The sequence below is a fragment of the Carlito syrichta genome, unplaced genomic scaffold (genome assembly GCF_000164805.1).
Source record: "Carlito syrichta isolate Samal-C Ts95f unplaced genomic scaffold, Tarsius_syrichta-2.0.1 Scaffold303111, whole genome shotgun sequence".
Classification (NCBI taxonomy): Eukaryota; Metazoa; Chordata; class Mammalia; order Primates; family Tarsiidae; genus Carlito; species Carlito syrichta.
Genome location: NW_007247207.1, coordinates 1711011 through 1731944, shown reverse-complemented (window position 1 = coordinate 1731944; position 20934 = coordinate 1711011). Strand labels below are relative to the sequence as shown.

The window sequence follows — 20934 nt, the reverse complement described above, 5'->3', positions numbered from 1 at the left end:
AAAAAAAAAAAAAAAAAAAAAAAAGCAATGAATTTTCCTTTACGCTTAAACCGGTATAAGTTGGTGCCTGTTGTTTTCGCTCAAGGAGTCCAGACTCATGCAAAAGGTAACCATTTGACGTTTGGACACACTCAACTGTGGTGAACTTATTGGGCTAGTTCTAGTCCCTGCTCTCAGGACATTGCCCTGGGGTGACACCCAGGAGCCTATTTTTGCTCTGTGACTCCATTCTCTCCCAAAGCTCACTGGTCCAAGTCTCACCTCAGTTCATTAGAGTTTTGATCTGAGGAAGGAGCTGTCAGGAGCTCAGATTTGTGGACGTGGCACTCCATAGGGATCACAACGACCAACCTCAAAGCCACCCTGCTTCTGGCCCTTCTTGAAGCTTAGTTCGACCTTGTATTAAATTCTATGAGCCACCCCAGTCCTTCCAAGACATTCTACCCTTTCTTTTCTCTCTCTTTTTTCCATCAGCTGGCTGCAATCGGTTTATTCTTCAAACCAAGATAACACAAAATTATACCTTAAAAAAAGTGGTTTCAGTAAATAATTGCTTCGCTTAGAATGCTTTCTGCTATAGGACATGTAAGACCTCAATAAAAACTGGCTTAAGCAATGAGGAACTTTGTTTTACCTTGAATGATGACCCTGGAGGCAGGGCGGCCCCAGGAGTGGAACAGTCAGGCGTTCAGTGGTGTCACTGGGACCCCCATGTTTCAATTCCATGTTCTGGCATGAACAATGCTGACTTCCCTCAAAGTCCAATTCCCCTAATGTGCCCCAGTGACTGCTGCTCACAAATGGGAAGCACTGTTGTTCACATCCAGCAGAAGATAAAGAAATTTCTCCATGCATAGAATAGCATAAACAGATTTGGAGTAAGAACAGCTTGAGACATATTTAAGAGCCAGAACTGATTCAGCTTGGTGACTGCCTGACTGACAGAGGTGTGGGAAGGGAGGAGCTGGGGTGTTACCCAGGTTTCTGGCTAGGGCATCTTAGTAGACGGGGACACCCTCCCTGAGGTGGGGCCAGATCTGGTTTAGTGAGGATGAGGACACTGGCATGCAGGTTTAGTGCCTCCCCATGAATCACTCAGGTCTGCCCAGGAGTCTTGGTAGAGCCTGTCAGCAAAGCCTTGACAGGAACACCAAATGATGTCTAACAAGGAGTCATTTCTTAAGGGGTGAGATCAGCAAGTTATTTCTCTCCATGAACTGCTTTTCCTGTCTGCACAGAGAACCAATTACATAAAGCAGGCACGATGAACTTATATGCCATGAGCATCAAAGCTGTGTGCAATCTGGGTATTCATGATGTGGTCTCTTTGGATGCCTACACAGTATCTGACTCTGTGTTCCTTACTCCCTCCAACCCTGATTTGTTCAAATGCATGCCTGTGTCCAGCACGAAAGAATGATCCTCATGAATCCAGAGAATAACTCTCTACCCTGGCTGCACATCATAGTCAACCAGAGAGCTTTTAAAAAAATGCCTAAACCTAGGACTCACCTCCATATATATATATATATATATATATATATAATAATACAAATAACATTTATATTGTTTTGCAACCATTATCACCATCCAATTCCAGAGCTCTTTTCATCTTATAAAACTGAAGCTCTGCAGACATTAAATAATAATTTTCCATTCCTCCCTCATCCCCTCCCCTGGCAACCACCACTCTGCTTTATGTCTCCATGAATTTGATTACTCTAGGTACCTCATATGAGTGACATCATATAACATTTATCCTTTTGTAACTAGCTTATTTCACTTAGCATAATGTTGTCAAGGCTTATCCATGGTTGTAGAATGTGCCAGAATTTCCTTCCTTTTTAAGGCTCAATAATATTTCACTGTATGTATACAGACACATCTCCTTTTATTGCTCTTTGCTTTATGGTACTTCACAGATCTCATGTATTATTATTATTATTAACAAATTGAAGGTTTGTAGCAACCCTGTGACCAGCAAGTCTATTAGCATCATTTTTCCAATAGCCTGAGCTCACTTTATGTCTCTGTGTCATATTTTAGTAATTCTCTCAACCTTTTGAATTTTTTATTACTATTATTATATCTGTTATAATGACCTATGATTAGTGATCTTTATTGCTCCTATTGTAATTGTTTTGGGGTACCATGAAATGCTCCCCTATAAAATGGTGAACTTAATCAATCTATGTTGCATGTGTTCTGACTGCTCCAGTGACCTGTCGTTCCTTTGTCTTTCTCCTTCTCCTAGGACTTCCCTATTCCCTGACACATAACAGTATTGAAATTAGGACAGTAATAATCCTACAATGGCTTCTAAGTATTCAAGTGAAAGGAAGAGTCACATGCCTCCCACTTTAACTCCAAAGCTAGAAATGAGTTAGCTTTGTGAGGAAAGCATGTCAAGAGCCAAGTTAGGCTGAAAGCTAGGCCTCTGGCACCAGTTAGCCAAATTGTGAAAGCAAAAAAAAAAAGTTCTGGAGAAATACTTTAAGTGCTACTGCAGTGAACACAAAAATGATAAGAAAGTGAGGCAGCCTTATTGCTGATATGGGGAAAGTTTTAGTGGTCTGTATAGAAGATCAAACTGGCAACAATACTCTCTTTAAGCCAAAGAGCAAGGCCCTAACTCTCTTCAATTGTAAGATGGCAGAGAGAGGTAAGAAAGCTGGAGAAGAAAAGTTTGATGCTAGCAGAGTTTGGTTCATGAAGTTTAAGGAAAGACGCTGTCTCCAGAAATAAAGGTGCAAGGTGAAGCAGCAAGTAGAAGCTGCAGCAAGTTACCCAGTTCTAGATAAGATGACTGATAATGGTGACTAAACTAGAGGACAGATTTTCAGTGTAGATAAAACAGACTTACATGGGAAGAAGATGACATCTTCTTTCATAGCTAGAGAAGAGAAGCCAGTGCCTGGCTTCAAAGCTTAAACAGACAGGCTGAGCTGACTTTCTTGTTAGGGAATGATGCAGCTGGTGACTTTAAGTTGAAGCCAGTGCTCATTTACCATTCTGAGTATCCTAGGGCCCTTAAAAATTATGTGAAATCTACTCTTCTTTCGCTCTATTAATGGGAGAGCAAAGCCTGGATGACAGCACATGGATTTATAATATGGTTTACTGAACATTTTAAGCCTATTGTTGAGATCTATTGCTCAGAAAATAAGATTTCTTTCCAAATATCACTCGTTGACAATGTACCTGGCCACCCAAGATATAAGGAGATATATGTTGTTTTCATGCCTGCTAACACAACACCCATTCTGCTACCTATGGATCAAGGAATCATTTCAACTTTCAAGTCTTATTATTTATGACATTTCATGAGGATATAGCTAGTGATTGCTCTGATGAATCTGGGCAAAGTAAATTGGAAAGCATCTGGAAAGGATTCACCATTCTAGATACCACATGGAAGGAGGTCAAAATATCAACATGAACAGGAGTTTAGAAGAAGTCGATTCCAACCATTGTGGATGACTTCGAGGGGTTCAAAACTTGCGTGGAGGGAGTAACTGCAGATGTGGTAGAAACAGTCAGAGAACTAGAATGAGAAGTAGATCCTAAAGATGTGACTGAATTGCTGCAATCTCATGATAAAATTTGAAAGAAGCCGGGCTCGGTGGCTCAGCCTGTAATCCCGCGTTTTGGGAGGCTGAGGTGAGTGGATTGCCTGAGCCTGTGGGTTCGAGACCCACCTGGGCAACTTGGCGAGACCTCATCTCTACAATAAATAAAAAAAAATTAGCCGGGTGTGGTAGCACGCGCCTGGAGTTCTGGCTACTTGGAAGGCTGAGGCAGAAGGATCGCAGGAGCCCAGCAGGTCGAGGCTGTGGTGGCCGGGAGCGTGCCACTGCATTCCAGTCTGGGTGACAGAGTGAGACTCCAACTCAAAAAACAAAACAAAACAAAACAAAAAACTTTTAAGAATGAGGAGTTGCTTCCTATGGATGAACAAAGAAAGTGGATTCTTGGATGGACTCTACCCTTGGTGAGAATTCTGAGGTCATTGTTGAAATCACAATAAAGGACTCAGAATATTACATAAACTTAGTTGATAAAGGCGTGGTCGGGTTTGAGAGAATTGACACAAATTATGAAAGACATTTCACTGTGGGTAAAAGTGCTATCAAACAGCATTGCATGCTATGGAGTAATCTTTCGTGAAAGGAATAGTTAATTGATGTGACAAACTTTGTTTTCTTATTTTAAGAAATTGCTACAGTCACCCCAGCTTTCAGCAATCACTACCAGCCATCAGTTAGCAACTATCAACATCAAGATAAGTCCCTCCACCACCAAAAAAGATTATGACTCACTGAAGGCTCAGATGAGCATTAGCATCTTTAGCAATAAAGTGTTTTAAATCAAAGTATGTCATTTTTAAAGAATATGATTGCACACTTAACAGACTACAGAATAATGTAAACATAACTTTTATATGCACTGGGAAATCAAAAAAAATCTATGACATTTTATTGAGATATTTGCTTTGTTGTGATATTTGTTTTGTTGAGGTGGTCTGAAACTGAACTACATCTCTGAGTAGTTTTTTTGTCAGTTCATTGATTGATGAACACTGGGGTTGCTTCCACCTTTTGGCTACTGCGAATAATGTTCTGAACATGGATATAAAGATATCTCCAGAGATATGCTTTTTTTTTTTTTTTAATTTTCCATGGGATTTGAATATGCAGCTATGGTTGACATCCGTTAGAAATGACAGTCCCTAGAGATTGTGAGGGGTCTGGGAGCCAGGCATCCTACCTTAGTTGGCTAAATCCAGCTGTCCCATGCTAATGATACTACTCATCATATCAAGTAATCAGCAGTGTATATATCTGTCTCCTTCAACAGACTTGGAGACCCAGGAGGGTGGGGTGTCTCTGTTTACCACAGTATCTCCCAGATGGAACTCCAAGCCTGGCATCCTGTAGGAGCTTATTAAGTTGCTGCCGAATAAAAAAGACTACTAGCCCAGAACTTAATTTTATCCCACTGTTAAAAACAACCATTCCCTTCTACTAGAAATCATGTGCCATCACGCCCTGGGCCACGCTCTGGTCCTGTAGCCTGACTGGCGCCTGGGCTTGAGCCCGAGTCAGAGTCCAAGATCTTTATGAATAAAATTATGAATGTGAAAGAAGCCCTGGCCCAACAGTAGAACAGATTGGGGCTGGTGGAATAAATAGCTGCTGTGGCCCCTTGCTCCATGTCCTTTTGGGACAGAAGTCCCCAAAAAGGAGGCTGTACCCATTCCTTGCATCTGAATGAGAAGCCTAATCTATCGTTCCACAAATCTCTGCATCCCTACCCCCATAAGCCGCTTTAAAAAAGAAAATTTAAAAATGTAGCAGTATTTAAATTGAGGAGGGTTTTGTGTACATGTTTGTAGCTTTACATTCTCATGTTTACTTTGATTTACCTTTTAACCTGAGTCCCCAAGATTTTTTATTTTTTTTTATTAATGCCCATGGAAGTTAAAAAGTAGCTCCAGATAAAAGAAATGCCAGGACACCTAGGATAGAGTTTGCCTTAATTCCATATTGAAGTGTTTGGAGAGACCGTATTTGTTTTTTGTTTGTTTGTTTGTTTTTGTTTTTTTGAGTTGGAGTCTCACTCTGTCGCCCAGATTGGAGTGCAGTGGCCGCTCTCGGCCACCGCAGCCTTGACCTGCTGGGCTCCTGCGATCCTTCCGCCTTAGCCTTCCAAGTAGCCGGAACTACAGGTGTGCGCTACCATGTCCAGCTAATTTTTTTTGATTTATTGTAGAGATGAGGTCTCGCCAAGTTGCCTAGGTGGGTGTCGAACTCGCGGGCTCAGGCAATCCACTCACCTCAGCCTCCCAAAGCGCGGGGATTACAGGCTGAGCCACCAAGCCCGGCTGAGAGACCGTGTTTGTAATGGGAAGCAGTAGTACTGCAAATTGAGAACTCTCTTGTCCCCTTCTCCCTTTGGTCTCAGGAGTCACCAGGTGCAGTGTGACATGGGATGGGGCCAGCAGGGATGTGCCTTGGTAGGTAGAATAATAAGACAGGCCCATAATCGCCTCATTTTCAAGGTCTGGGCCCCTTTTCACCCAAACAGTACTCAGGTCATGGCCAGGCCTCAGGTGAGGCAGGTGAGGCAGAGGTGAGCAGATGCAAGGTCAGAGCTCATCTTTACTTAAAATTTGAACATTTTGTTCATCATGGATTTTTTGTATTAATTTTGATTTTTAAAAAATGCTTTAAGATTGTCTTGCTAGGTGCAGTGGCTCAAGCCTGTAATCTCAGCACTTTGTGAGGCCAAGGCGAGAGGATTGCCTGAGCTCAGGGGTTTGAGACCAGCCTGGGAAACTTGGGAAGATCTTGTCTCTACAATAAATCCAAAAATAAGTTGGGCATTGTAGCGTGTGCCTGTAGTTCCAGCTACTTGGAAAGCTGAGGCAGAAGGATGGTCTGAGCCCAACAGGTCAAGGCTGCGGTGGCCATGAGCGTGCCACTGCATGCCAGTCTGGGTGACAGAGTGAGACTCCAACTCAAAAAAAAAAAGAAGGTTGTTTATCTCAATTACTGAGTTTTTAAGCACCTCTTATATTTTGAGCCTCGCTTGCCTCTCCCAAGTCCTGTCCCTGACTCAGTTGCTGGCTGCGCCTCCCTTTGCATTTTAAGAGGAAAGCGTGGCATTGCTCCTGATGGACTTTTGGGAGGCCATATGCTCCCTGTCTCTGGGTCACTTCCTCTCGGTTCTCTGCCTCTGCTCATTTTGATAAATGACCATCCTAAATCTGTTCTGCCCCTCCGCCCCTCCCTTTCACCTTTCCCATGAAACCCACACCAGGCTCCAGGGAAAGACATGGGAAGGCTCGTGAAGGTTAGTTGCCTTTCCCTCTGAAGTATTTTGCCAATTTAATTTTTGAGCTTCACATAATGCACAAGGACCCATTTCTTGAGATCTTTCTTGTACCAATTACAATGATGAATAGTGTCCCTGTGGCAAGCCAGGGCCAGCCGTAGGCTCTGGAACTTCATGGCAGTTGGCAGGTGCACTGGGAAATAGAAATTCTCAAGTAATTTTAGCTGTGTTCATCGTGGCAGCTCTAGGAAACATTCCCAATATGGTAAAGAATAAACGAATCTCTAAATACAGATGTGTCTCCCTGTTTCTACCACCGTCTCCAGCTAAAACAGTACGGAAAGAAGTGAAACCATGATTCTGGGCTCTTCTGACCTGGCAAGGGCAGCAGAGGAGACCCCTAACTTTAGGCTCATCTTTGTGAGGACCTAAGTGGGAACTATGTCTACTCACTTGTGTCCTTGACCTTGGGTGTGTTTTCTGTACTGCATGTTGCACCATCAGCAATCCAACGTTAAAGTAAATTACCTGAGTGTCTGTTGCCATCCTAGCCCATCTTCAAAGTCTACCTGAGGGTTTAGCCTGGCTCAGTCGTGTTTATATTATCTTAATGTTTCATAACTATAATTATGCGTATGCCCTAACATGATAATTACTTCATTCATTGGCCTGATGAGAAATATAATTACATATGCAAATAATTTTTTATTTTATTTTATTTTTTTGCAAATAATTTTTTACAAATTAGTAGCATGAGGAACACACTGACACACTGACCATAATATTATTCACATAATCACTGCAAAACCTGACCACAAAGCCTTACCAGGACAGTGTGCATCCCAGTGTAGAGCCGACTGAGACACACCAAGGTGGAAAACACCACAGCCATCATCAATCCCAAAACAAAAGGATACTGCAGGGGGAGAAGAGGAAACAAGGGCATTAAAGCATGCTCAGGCAAATACAATTTGATGTTGTAGGTGGGAACAGGATTCATTGGTCATATTTGTTAGTCTGAATGTTGTATTTTCTGGATCAGCAATCAGATTATCCAAAAACATTTTTTAAAATGGGGAAACAGAAGAAAGAGAAGGGGAAAATGACCAGGAATGTAGTTCTGGGGGAAGTTACATGCAAAGGAGACATAGTAGGGTTTAACTTTTTTTTGGGTAGAGACAGAGTCTCACTATGTTGCCCAGGCTGGTTTCGAACTCCTGTCCTTAAGTGATTCTCCTGCATTGGCCTCCCCAAGTGCTAGGATAACAGGTGTGAGCCACTACACCCAGCCCAGGATTTGGCTTTAAGACTGATGATCAGGCCAGGCATGGTGGCTCACACCTACAATCCCAGAACTTTGGGAGACTGAGGTGAGAAGATTGCCTGAGTCCATGGGTTCGAGACCAGCCTGAGCAACATGGAAAGATCTCATCTCTTCAATAAATCAAAAACTTAGCCAGGTGTGGTGGCGCACACCTGCAGATCCAGCTACTTGGAAGGCTGAGCAGAAGGATCGCATAACCCAGCACGTCGAGGCTGCAGTGGCTGTGAGTGTGCCACTGCACTCCAGCCTGGGTGACAGAGTGAGACCCCAACTCAAAATTAAAAAAAAAAAAGACTAATGATCATAGCTATTGTGCTGGCAGTTTTAGAGGAGTGAATTATATTTATTTCTACCCATTCTTTTTGTAAAATATATTTTATCCATTTGCTTTTTTTATAAATAGAGACAAGGTCTTGCTATGTTGCCCAGGCTGGTCTCAAACTCCTGGGCTCAAGCAATCCTTCTGCATTGGCCTCTCAAAATGCTGAGATTACATGTATCAGCCCCAGGTACCTGGCCTATTTCTATTTATCCTTAAATTAGAACTTAAGAAATAAACAATTTGACCCAGGGACAAGGTAGATGGCCAGGGCTATAATCAGAAAGTTCCAACAGGTAACTTCTCGAGGAGACCTAGGAGACCCAGGGCCAATGGGCCTAAATTAAAACTGGCATATTTACATACAGACATCAAAGCGCCAGTGCAGACTCTATTCATCCTCCATATTTGCTGGTGAGTTGTAATAGCCGCTGGAGGAATTTGGCTAATGCTGAGTCACATAAGGAACACACAGACACCCTGCTGATAAGCGAGATGGGGAGACATAATCTACTTGCTTCAAGTGGCTGGCTTCTGTGGTATTCCATAATGATTAGATCACAGACGAGAGAGCACTGTCTACATTATGCAAAGCACCTTATGCTTTTATCTCATTTCATCTTCACATGACCCCATGAAGCAGGCTCTATTATTAGCCCCATTTTACAAATGAGGAAGCCCTTAACCATGACAATAGATTACATTAGTAAGAAACTTGATCACAAAGATACTTTCCTGTCAATTATCCCATCTGATCCTCACAACAGCAGTTGGGGCTTGTAGAGGTGAAATGATCTGCCTGAAGTCACACAGCCAGGAAGTGGCAGAACCAGAAGACACACCTTCCGAGCCCAAGTCTAGAGTGCTCTTTTCCAAGTAAACATACAAGAGCAACTTCCGGTTGCATGTCTTTTCCTAAGGGTCATCACTCACTGAGCCTCAGATTTTAATCAAAAGGTGTTAAAATTGATGCGTTAATGTAACCAGAAATTAGAATTTGGGCATTAGCCTCGACACATATTCATATAAAAAAAACTAATATTTAGAGTTATTTCTGAACAAACAACCCAAATAGCTCAATACTGTGATTATTAAAAATAAAATAGGGGTTATGCATGATGGTTCATGCCTGTAATCCCAGCAATTTGGGAGGCCAAGACGGGAGAATTGCTTGAGCTCAGGCATTTGAGACCAGCCTAGGCAACATGGTGAGACCTTGTCTCTACAAAAGTAAAAAAATTAGCCATTCATGGTGGTGTGCTCCTGTAGTCCCAGCTACTCAGAAGGCTGAGGCAGAAGGATCTCCTGAGCCTGGAAAGTTGAGGCTGCGGTAAGCTGTGATCATGCCACTGCACTCCAGCCTGGGGACCACAGTGAGACCCCGATTAAAAAAAAAAAAAGATTATATCTAGTCACATATATTCCTTGTAACTGTCCCTTTCTTATACAGGAAACGGAGGTCTAAACCCAGGTGACCAGGTAGAGCTAGGAATCTACACTAGTCCTGACCTTTTCCACCACATCAGGCTGACATCCCTGTTTCAGCACAACTTCAAACAGGAATGCCCCTGGGCAAAACAATACCTCCATTGATCTCCAAGACTGCTAGATTTAATGAAATCTAAAACTTCCAACAGGTAAAACATATATTTTATGAAAGTAAACACAAAATTAAAGCAACAGATCTCAAAAAAGGAGAAGAGACCCTTTCCTTGCAGCGATAACATAACTTTGTAAAAGTCTTACTATAATTGACAGTTAAGCAGATATTAAGTAACATTCTTCTGTTTTCAACATTTATGAATCTCCTGCCATTTAGACAGTTCTGGAAAACTTGGAGCTGTCATTTGTAGTGGTTGAGCCCTAGCCAGGGACCAAGGCATTCTTGGAGGCTAATGTGGCATAGACTCTTTGTTGCCTCAGGCCCTGGGGAGTCTGGCAGAGAAATTTAGTGGAAGCATCTCAGCCCTGGGGGATCATTTATTAGGACCATAAACTCTTTGCATCTGTTGCAGAGAAAGGATGAGAGCACTGATTCAAGTGCTGTCTCGTCAAGCAGCTTAGGGTGACGATACTCGCTGGTCACCGGGGACAGCTCATGCTAGCTAGCTGTCCTGGTGCCATTATTAACGGTACCATGTTCACTCTCAGGCATAACTTGATTTGGATGCTAAATTATATGGTCACTTTATTTATGAGTTGATTGACAGAAATAGCTTAATAGGTTTCAGCTCCTCTTAGTCTTTGTTGCATAAACCTTGAGGTCCCTTCAAAGCAGCTTTATGAGAAAATTCTGAAGTGCAACCTCTATTTGCTGCCTCAGTAGATGGGTGGCCTAGGACCCAGAAGGGAGGAAGATAAGGCCGCCTTACCTGATATCTGTCCACAGTAGAGATGAGGAGTGTGGAGGCAATGGCAGTGGCCGCCATGGCGTGGGTGGACGGCATTCCATATTCAGCAATCACTCTCTTTTCAAGTCTCACGACGGGAGGGGAAGAGGGACGGGGCCACTTCAAGATATCCTTAGCCACCTGGCCAATATACATCACCAACTGCAAAACCAAAGGAATGACGTAAATCTAACCAAATAAGGAAAATGAATGTGTTTCTAAATATCACGGATTTATTTTGGGATTCCCAGTTTGTTACCTGGAAAGTTTGTTGCCTTTCTCTTTGACCAGATACTTAATGGGAAAGTCTTGTTGGATATCTTAGCAGGTAAAAAGATAACAGGCTTTCTAGGTCCCACAGGACCACTGAGCAAATAAGATATGACATGAATGCATATATTATTTATTTTAATCATATATTTAACAAACACATAGCTCATAAATGTGCTGGGCACTGTTCTAGGATCTTTATGGATATTAACTGACTTGATCCAATAACACCTGTAGAATGCAGACCCATTTAATTGATGAGTAAACTACCGCCCACTTGTTCAAGGCACACAGTCAGTCATTGGCAGAACCAGGATTAGAAGCCAGGAAATCTGGCTTCAGAGTCTATGCTTTAAATCACCATACCATGTTAACCCCAAACCCGGGATGGTCCTGAGCTAAAGATAATCTAATACTTATGCCAGGCAGTGTGTGTTTTCAAATTTTAACCACAGAAGTGATTGTTCTTATGGAAAATCTAATTAGACAGTTTTTGAATGCCACTATTGTATATAAGCGATATACTGGATTTAAGTTAAATTCATTCTGTAATCAGTTAAATACATGGCATGGATATTTTCAATCCTAAAATAAAGACAACTCAATATGAAGTTTTTTCAAATGATTTTTTCCTGAAGAAATCTCCGCCCACCCCTTTAAAAAAAAAACACTAAAATAGAAATCAGAATTTGATGTCTATATCCTCCAAAAATGATAGGACCATTAACAACAAACTTATTTATTTTCTCAAAGATATTTACAGGACAATTTCATGATCTATTATGAAAGCAGAAAGAGCAACATGGTTACTTGGGTATCTGCCTTTGCAACTCAAAGTATGGTCCAAAGACTGGCAGCACCACTCCCACTCGGGACTGTTTTAAAATGCAGAGTCTCAGGGTCCTCCCTAGACCTCCTGAATTAGAGTCTCAATTTTCACAAGAGCACCCAGTGATTTGTGTGCACAGGAGAATTTGAGAAGCACTGCTCTGTGTGGTATTCTTAGACAGATCCCTGTCATGGGCTTTAGTTGATTTTATTTAGCTTGTGATAACGATGCTACCTTGCTTTGGAACAAACCCCACTATAAAGGACTATTTAAAAATCACCTTCATCATCGTCAGCTGGTCTGCTGCTTTAGGAGTTCCCACATCCTGGTGCTTTCTCTTAACTTTTAGTTGCTGGTTAATTCTGAGCATTATTCCAGCAAACCCAGTATCCCCTAGAAGGCGCTGCATATGTTTTTGTATTCCACTGCCACTTTGCTCTGGGTTAAAAATCAAGACCCACTGCCTGTGCACAGCAGGCCAGATCCACAGGCTACAAAGCCTCAGTGACAATTACTTCAAATTCCATAGCCACAATTTCTAATCGGACTTTGAAACTCAATCTCCTTACCATCCCCTTATTACCAGGAACTTCTCTCCTGGAAACCAGCTCACTCTTTTTATGTTTCTGTCTCCCTCCTGTGAACCTGTAAAAACCACATCGAACTGACTATTATCTGGGGAGTTGAAAAACTTGCAGATATTATTTACTACTGAGAATTTCTCAGAAGCTGCTTAAAATAAATTTCTCAGCCTTGCACCTTCCTCACCCACCCACTTAAGAAAAATATTACAGGCATAATGACTAATTCTAGTTCACTCAAAAATATTTAAAATCCTCAGAGACAGGAAACCTTAAGATCATAAAGTGAAGACCAGGTGGGTAACTCTCATTCAGATAAAGTTTAATTTCTTTGCTAAGATCATGAGTTCCTTTGACTTTATTTATATTTCGACTTCTACGTTTGAAGGGTGTTTTAAAGAATGAAGATGATTGTTCTTTTCATTTAAAAATATTACAATACCTACACAGTTTCTGATTTATAAATTTCAAACAAGGAATGCAATCACGGCGCTCTTTAAACAAGAGAAAATAGAACTACATTTTCAAATCCTAGAGGAGCACCACCCTTAGAATATTGAATCCTGTCTCTGCCATTGCCATTCAAGACAATGAACCTATGACGTGCCAAGCCTTGTATCAGGTCCCCATCCCTGAATAGGGAAAACAGTAACATAAACAGAGGATTTCATCATAATGCAAAAAGGGTTACAAAGTATCCACATAATTCTAAAATGCATCCACAGGAAAAAATATAAATATTCACACACACACACACACACACACACACACACACACACACACACACCACACTGGTTCAACTTAGAAGGCCAAGGACACTGAATGTTAAAGGAAGATGGTTCAGATAAGATGAGAAATGGGTACAGAGGCATCCAAGTTGCAAGAATAGCAGAAGCAATGGTTTGGAGAAATGATATTAACAGGTATGTAGTGGGAACTACCTAGAGGTTAGGACCCCCGGACTTTAAACTAGGAGGCACACCACTACACATCTACTAGAATGGCTAAGACTAACGAGACTGACCCTATTGGATGCTGTTGAGGATGTGGAGCACTTGGAACTCTCATAGCCAATGAAAGAAACACAAAATGGTACAACCATCTTGAAAAACAGTTTGGTAGTTTCTAAAAAGTATGCTTTCAACATGGATGAACCTCAAAATGATTATGTTGAATAAAGAAGCCAGACTAAGAGAAATCACAAGATAAACAGTACATATTAAATTGTTTATGTAAAATTCTTGAAGCCAGGTGTGGTGGCTCACGCCTGTAATTCCAGCACTTTGGGAGGTGGAGGCAAGAGGATTGCCAGAGTACATGGGTTCAAGACCAACCTGGGCAACATGGCGAGACCTCGTCTCTACAATAGATCAAAATATTAGCTGGGTATGATGGCGCATGCCTGTAGTTCCAGGTACTTAGAAGGCTAAGGTGGAAGGATTGCCTGAGCCCAGCAGGTCAAGGCTGCAGTGGCCATGAGCATGCCACTGTACTCCAGCATGGGTGACAGAGTGAGACTCCTACTCAAAAAGAAAAAAAATTCTTGAAAATGTAATCTACATTTTAGTGACAGAAGACAGATAAGCAGTTGCTAGGGAGGTGAGAAGAAATTATAAATGGCTATAAGAAGACTTTTGAGGGTGATAAATATTATCTTGATTGTGGTAATAATTTCAGGGATAGGTACATGTGCCAAAATGGGTCAACTTTGTGAACACACTAAAAATTACCAACTATATGTTTGAAATGAGTGAACTGTACATGAATTATACCTCAATAAAGCTCCAAGATACATACAGTTTATTGTTTGCCAATCATATCTCAAAAGGTGGTTCAAAGTTTTTCTGAAATGTGAGGAACATGTCTGGGGCAGACCTGGCGAGGAGACACTATGTTGTAGGGAAGATCTTTGGTCTACTTGGATATTATGGACAGAGGCCTGGACTGACCTGATCTGTGTATCTGATAGATCCAAGGGTACAATGGGGATTAGGACATCAGGCTTGAAGGAAGGAGATAAGTTAAGAGAATATTGCAAAATCCAGGTGAGAGAGAAAGGCATGCTGTAGGTTAGCAGGAATGGAGCAGAAGAGAGATTTGAAAAATATTTTCTTTCCTTGGCAGGATCTCACTCTTGCTCAGGCTGAAGTGCAGTGGCACAATCCCAGTTCACCACAGCCTTAACCTCCCATGCTCAGGTAATCCTCCCTCCTCAGCATTCCAAGTAGCTGGGACTACAAGCACATGCTACCATGCCTATCTAATTTTTTGAATTTTGTAGAGTCAATATCCCACTATGTTGCTCAGGCTAACTTTGAACTCCTGGGCTCAAGCAACCCTCCTGCCTTGGCCTCACGAAGTGCTGGGATTCCAGGCATGAGCCACCATGCCTGGCCTTTTATAAAATTCTTTTGGGTCTGGATCTCACTCTATTGCCCAGGCTGGAGTGCAGTGGCATAAACATGGCTTACCAGAGTCTCAAACTCCAGGGCTTAAGCCATCTTCCTGCTTCAACTTCCTGAGTACCTGGGACTACGGGTACGCAGTACCACGCCCAGCTAATTTATTTATTTTTTGTAGAGATGAAGACTTGCTATGCTGCTTAGGCTGGTCTTGAACTCCTGGACTCAAGTAATCCACCCCCCCCCCCAGCTTCCCAAAGTGCTGGAATTACAAGCATGAGCCACCACACCCATCTTTTTTTTTTTTAACAGGTTGATAAGTGTAGGGAGAATGACAAATAAGAAGAAATTACACAAATTAGATAGAAAAATAAATTGATGGAATATAAGACCTGAGGTGGTCAGGCATGGGGAAGTGCGTCTTAAACTGAGAAGAGCTGAGGCCCTGGTCTTCAGCAGGAAAGGGTACTCTCTTGGGGAGCATTCTTGGTTAGCTCAGTGATTGCCAGCACCATTGGCATTTAGCGGGAGGAGGCCAGGGATGCTACATGCCTCTCAATGCACAGGAACTCTATGAACACTGTTTTTGTGTCTAACTTGACTCTTGAGTACTCTGCCAGACATTCATGTAGGTGAAAAACCCATTTGTAATCCTCTGAGAGCCTCACTGTTTTATAAGTAAACACTAAATATTTTCTTGCAAGGTGTGAACATACCCTGGAGTTTCCAAGACTATGACCGTCATGCAAACTGAGGGAAGACTGAACTTTGGTTTATTTGAAACTTTATCAAGAGCTGTTCACCATCTGGGGGAGATCAGGTCACCAATGGAAATGCTGCTTTATGTACTGAGACTCTGACTCTTCACATGTGTCCTAGCCACTGTTGTTGGCACACTCACAGTGACACCGCCTTATAAACAGTAAAGCAGGGTCAAGAATCCTGCTGCCCTATGGAATTGTCTAGTGAAGACCACGCCCCAGCATTTATATATTTTAAGAGTTATTTTTATTATAAGGCAGGCTATTTTGTACAAATAAGATATGCATACATAGGCCATATAATCTATGAATTTTATTTCATGAAAGTAAAAGGAGTATTACAATATATTTAGAATATAAAAGGAGGTGCTATTAGGCTAAGTTTAGGAAGCCAGGCACAAAAGACCACACATTATATGATTCAATTTATTTTAAAAAATTCAATTGCAAGTTAAAAAAAGTAATTTCATAGAGATGAAAATAGATGAGTGGATACCTAGAGCTTAGAGGTCAGAAGTCTGAAATCAAGGGGTCTGCAGGGCCACACTCGTTCTGAAGGTTTTGAGGCAGAGTCCTTTCTTTGTCTCTTCCAGTTTCCAGTGGCTGTAGCCACTTCTTGAATTGCAGCCACAACACCGCAGTCTCTGCCTGTGTGGTCACATTGCTTCCTCCTCTCCTATCTCCTCCTCTTCTGTTTTTCTTATCTCTCCCTGTGCCTTTCTCTTATAAGGATGCTTGCCATTGAAATGGCCCACTCAGATAGTCCAGGATCATCTCAGTTCAAGATCCTTAACTTAATTATACCTATAAGCAAACTTTTCCCAAAACAAATAATGTTCACAGGTTCCAAGGATTAAAATGTGGGCAAAGTTTTTAGAGGCTGCCAGTCAACCCACTACATTCATAATATGTAGTGAGTGAACTATATGGACCAGACAATGTGCTTGTTTAGGGAACACCATGGAGAACAAGACTGACAAGATCTTTGTTCTCAAAGAGAATATCAATTAAAACATTAGCAAAAAGTATGTTTATTGCAATTTATTGATCCAATAAGTCATCAGCATCATGCTTTTAAAAAAAAAGAGGTACTAGGTCTGACAGAATTTAAAAATTTGGTCTAAGATTTTAAAATATTACTATGGCTGTTCAACATCATATGTCATTGGGGAATTGCAACTTAAAACAAGTCAGAAAAAGCACTATATACCTACTAGCATGGCTAACCAAAACACTGATAAGACAAAGTGTTGACAAGGATGTGGAATGACAGGAACTCTCATTCATTGCTACTGGGAATGCAAAATGGTACAGTCACTTTAGAAGACGGTTTGGCAGTTTCTTACAAAACCAAACATACTCTTACCACATGATCCAGCAATCACACTTTTGGGGTTTATCCAAGTAAACTGAAAAACTTATGTCCACACACACACAAAACCTGCACATGGATGTGTATAGCAGTTTCATTCACAGTTGTTAAAACTTGGAAACAACCAAGATGTCCTTCAGTAGGTAATGGATAAATAAACAGTGATTTACCCAGACAATGGAATGTTACTTGATGCTAGAAGGAAATGAGCTATCAAATCATGAAAAGACATGGAGGAAATATAAACACGTTTTACTTGGTAAAAGAAGAAAACCTAAAAAGACTAAAGGCAGTATGTTCCAACTATATTATATTCTGGAAAAGGCGAGGCCACAGAGATAGTGCAAAGTCCAGTTGCTGCCAGGAGTTGGGGGGAAGGAGAAATATAGGCAAAGCACAGAGAATTTTTAGGCAGTGAAACTATTCTGTGTGATACTATAATGGTAGATACATGTCATTATACATTTGCCAAAACCCACAAACATACAACAAAGAGAAAACCCTAGTGTACTCTATGTACTTTGGATGATAATGATGTGTGAACGTAGGGTCATTGATTACAACAAATGTGCCACTCTGGTGGGAAATTTTGGTAGTGAGGGTGGTTGCGTGTGGGGGCTGGGGAGAGGGCATATGAGAACTGTGTGCTTTGTGCTCAACTTTGCTGTGAAGCGAAAGTTGTTCTAAAAAATAAAAGTCCATTTCAAAAAAATTACTATGGCAGAAGAGAACTATTTCTCCATGTCACTCTCAGTTAAAAGAGTATAATGATTAACTTGAAATGGCTTGCCCTAAATGGAGGACTTTTCTCTGCATTGTTGAAGGGCCCTCCTACCTAAAGGGACCCAATTAAATTCCATCATCCATCACGCGCCTTTGGGCTGAGGCCCCAAAGGTCTGTACATAAAAGTGAGAATCAATGAAGAGGCAACACAGGAAGCAATTATAGATCATTAACGCCTTAGCAAACTGGCTGGGTCCCCCTACGTGGTGCCAAGGGATGGCACGGAGATCGGATATGTTTTCCTGAAGAGGAATTAGCCTGTTTTCTTACTTCTGCTCTAATTGCAGGATGCATACAATATATAGGTAGAAAGAAAGAAAATCTGGACCAATGGGTAGCCTACTGTTCATCCCAGGCTTTTCCAGTGAACCCATTCTGTCAATATGAGACTTGTCTCCACGGTGTGGAAGAACTTCCAACATAGAGTCTGCTTAGGATGGCTGGGCTCCTGTGGGGATGGCAGAGAAAACAATGCATTTTCTTATAGTAGAGTGGCCCTTTCTGGTTATAACAACCTAAAATGACACTGTCCTGTGGCTAGCACATCTCCAATTAGCAGGGCTTTACTTTTATTTATTTTACATAAATAAAATGTCAGTAGTTTCAAAAACAGAAGATCCTTTGAAATAACATTATTTCTATTAAGCCAGTCACAGGGTTTCTAAAAACAAAGCCACACTCTCATCTTCCTGTACTCTGCTGCTGGCTGGCTGCCCCCCCATCTGTCCTCCTCCCCACAAAGCACCCTCATCCCATCAGAGTGAAGACTCCACTGCGATCATAATAAGAGCTAAGTCCTCTGCAGGATGAAGGGAGCACCGTGAGGCTCTTTTCAAATTACACCACTCCCCTCATACATTCAAAAGTTTTTTGATAAACTCTGACATCTTTCTCCCTTCTCCAGTCTATACTCACAGCCCTCTCCACCATAGGAAAATCATGACCCACACTGTACACTGTTAACTAATGAGTGTGTGATTGCCCTTCAGGTCCCATGGAGTAGAAACACTGTAAACCACTGGGGTTTATAATCTATCCATGGTTTTATTTCAAAGAAGTCAAGAATTGGTTATGTCATTAACTGTTATAGACAAGAGAACAATGAGATGTAACCCAAAGGCTACAGCCTCTCTACTAGTACACACCCATCCTGTTTTTTAATTCATCCAGATTAAGCTCATTCTCTTTATTCTCAGGCTACTAGTATGATGACTTGGATAAAGAGACACCAGATACGCAATCACTCTATTCCTAGGTATATTCCCAAGAGAATAGAGAACACATGGCCTCACAGAAACTTGTACATGAACATTCTTGGCATCATTTCTTCTCAGTAGTCAAAAAGTTTAAACAACTCAAATGTCTATCAATTGATAGATGGATAAGCAAAATGTGGTATATCCTTGCCATGGAGTAGTATTTGCCCATAAAAAGGAATGAAGTAAAGATACATGCTACAACATGGATGAACCTTGAAAACAATATGCGGAGTGAAAGAAGCCAGTTGCAAAAGGACACACATTATATGATTCTGCTTACATGAAATCTTCAGAGTAGGTAAATCTAGAGATAGAAAGTAGATTAGTGGTTGCCTAGGATTGGGAGAAGAGGGAGTGGGTGCTCATGATACAGGGTTTCTTGAGGGGAATAAAAATGTTCTGAAGTTAGTGGTGATGGTTGTGCATCTTCATGAATATACTGAGTTGTAACTTTGAAAGGGTAATTATCATGATATGTAAATTACATCTTGATTTAAAAAACAAAGAGAAACTAGACATCAAGATGGGTCCTGATGTATCTCTTCTGTGTGTGTGTGTGTGTGAGAGAGAGAGAGAGAGAGAGAGAGAGAGAGAGAGAGAGAGAGAGAGTGTGTGTGTGTGTGTGTGTGTGTGTGTGTGTATGTGTATTGGAGTCTCACTCTGTCACCCAGGCAGGAGTGCAGTGGCACACTCATGGCCATCACAGCCTCAATCTGCTGGACTCAGGTGATTCTTCTACCTCAGTCTTCTAAGTAGCTGGAACTACAGGCATGTGCCACCACGCCCAGCTAGTTTTTTGATCTACTGTAGAGACGAGGTCTCACCAAGTTGCCCAGGCTGGTCTCGAACCTATGGGTTCAGGCAATCCTCTCACCTCAGCCTCCCAAAGTGCTTGGATTATAGGCATGAGCCACTGTACCCGGCCTGACATATCTCTTCTACGTGTCCTTGAAGTCCCTTGTTCCAAAATGTTATTGACAATGCCTTCAAATATTGATTCCAATAGAAGCAAGCTATTGGGACTAGTAATAGTCTTTTCTTCAAAAGTGCTGTCCAATTCTGCCACCCTACAGGGCACTGAAGAGGGAAGCATGCACACCACAGAGCTGCTGAAAATTCACCTCCTCAAAACCCTAAGTATGGGATTCATTTTAAAAGCAATTTTTCTTCTTTTTTTCTTCTCTTTTTTGTCCTTCTTTTTTCTTTTTCTCCCTTTTCTCTTCTTTTATTTTTTTCTTTTTTTGAGTAGGAGCCTCATTCTGTCACCCAGGCTGGAGTGCAGTGGCATGCTCATGGCCATTACAGCCTCCAGCTGCTGGGCTAAGGTGATCCTTCTACCTCAGCCTTCCAAGTAGCTGGAACTACAGGTGCATGCCACCATGCCTGGCTAATTTTTTGACTTATTGTAGAGACAAGGTTTTGTCAAGTTGTCCAGGCTGGTCTCGAACCCATGGGCTCAGGCAATCCTCTCGCCTCTACCTCCCAAAATGCTGGGATTATAGGTGTGAGCCATGGCACCCGGCTTAAGAACAATTTTTAACTGAAGAGGCTTTTTGAAAAGGTACATCATATTTATTAATATTGCTGTCATCAATAATATATTATGTATGGTTACAATTACACTAATTTTTAAGTTAATATATATTAGTTGTACATGTTTAGGGGGTACGTGTGATATTTTGATGCATGCATACAATATGTAATGATCAAATCAGGACATCTATCATCCCAAACATTCATCCCTTCTTTACATTGGGGACATTGTAGAAGATTTTCAAATCAACAGTTTTACAAAAAAAAGAGACT

General features: G+C 41.5%; 1 protein-coding gene across 1 annotated transcript in view; it reads right to left on the bottom strand.

The window, feature by feature from the left end:
* Window positions 1-20934, bottom strand: part of SGPP2 (sphingosine-1-phosphate phosphatase 2) — a 109705-nt gene that overhangs the window by 28252 nt on the left and 60519 nt on the right. Inside the window, exons 3-4 of the mRNA XM_008057709.2 lie at window positions 10853-11032; window positions 7664-7753 (exon numbers count right to left, since the gene is read on the bottom strand). Coding sequence (XP_008055900.1) covers window positions 7664-7753; window positions 10853-11026 — 264 coding nt within the window. The 5' untranslated portion in view covers window positions 11027-11032. The remainder of the gene's footprint in view (window positions 1-7663; window positions 7754-10852; window positions 11033-20934) is intronic.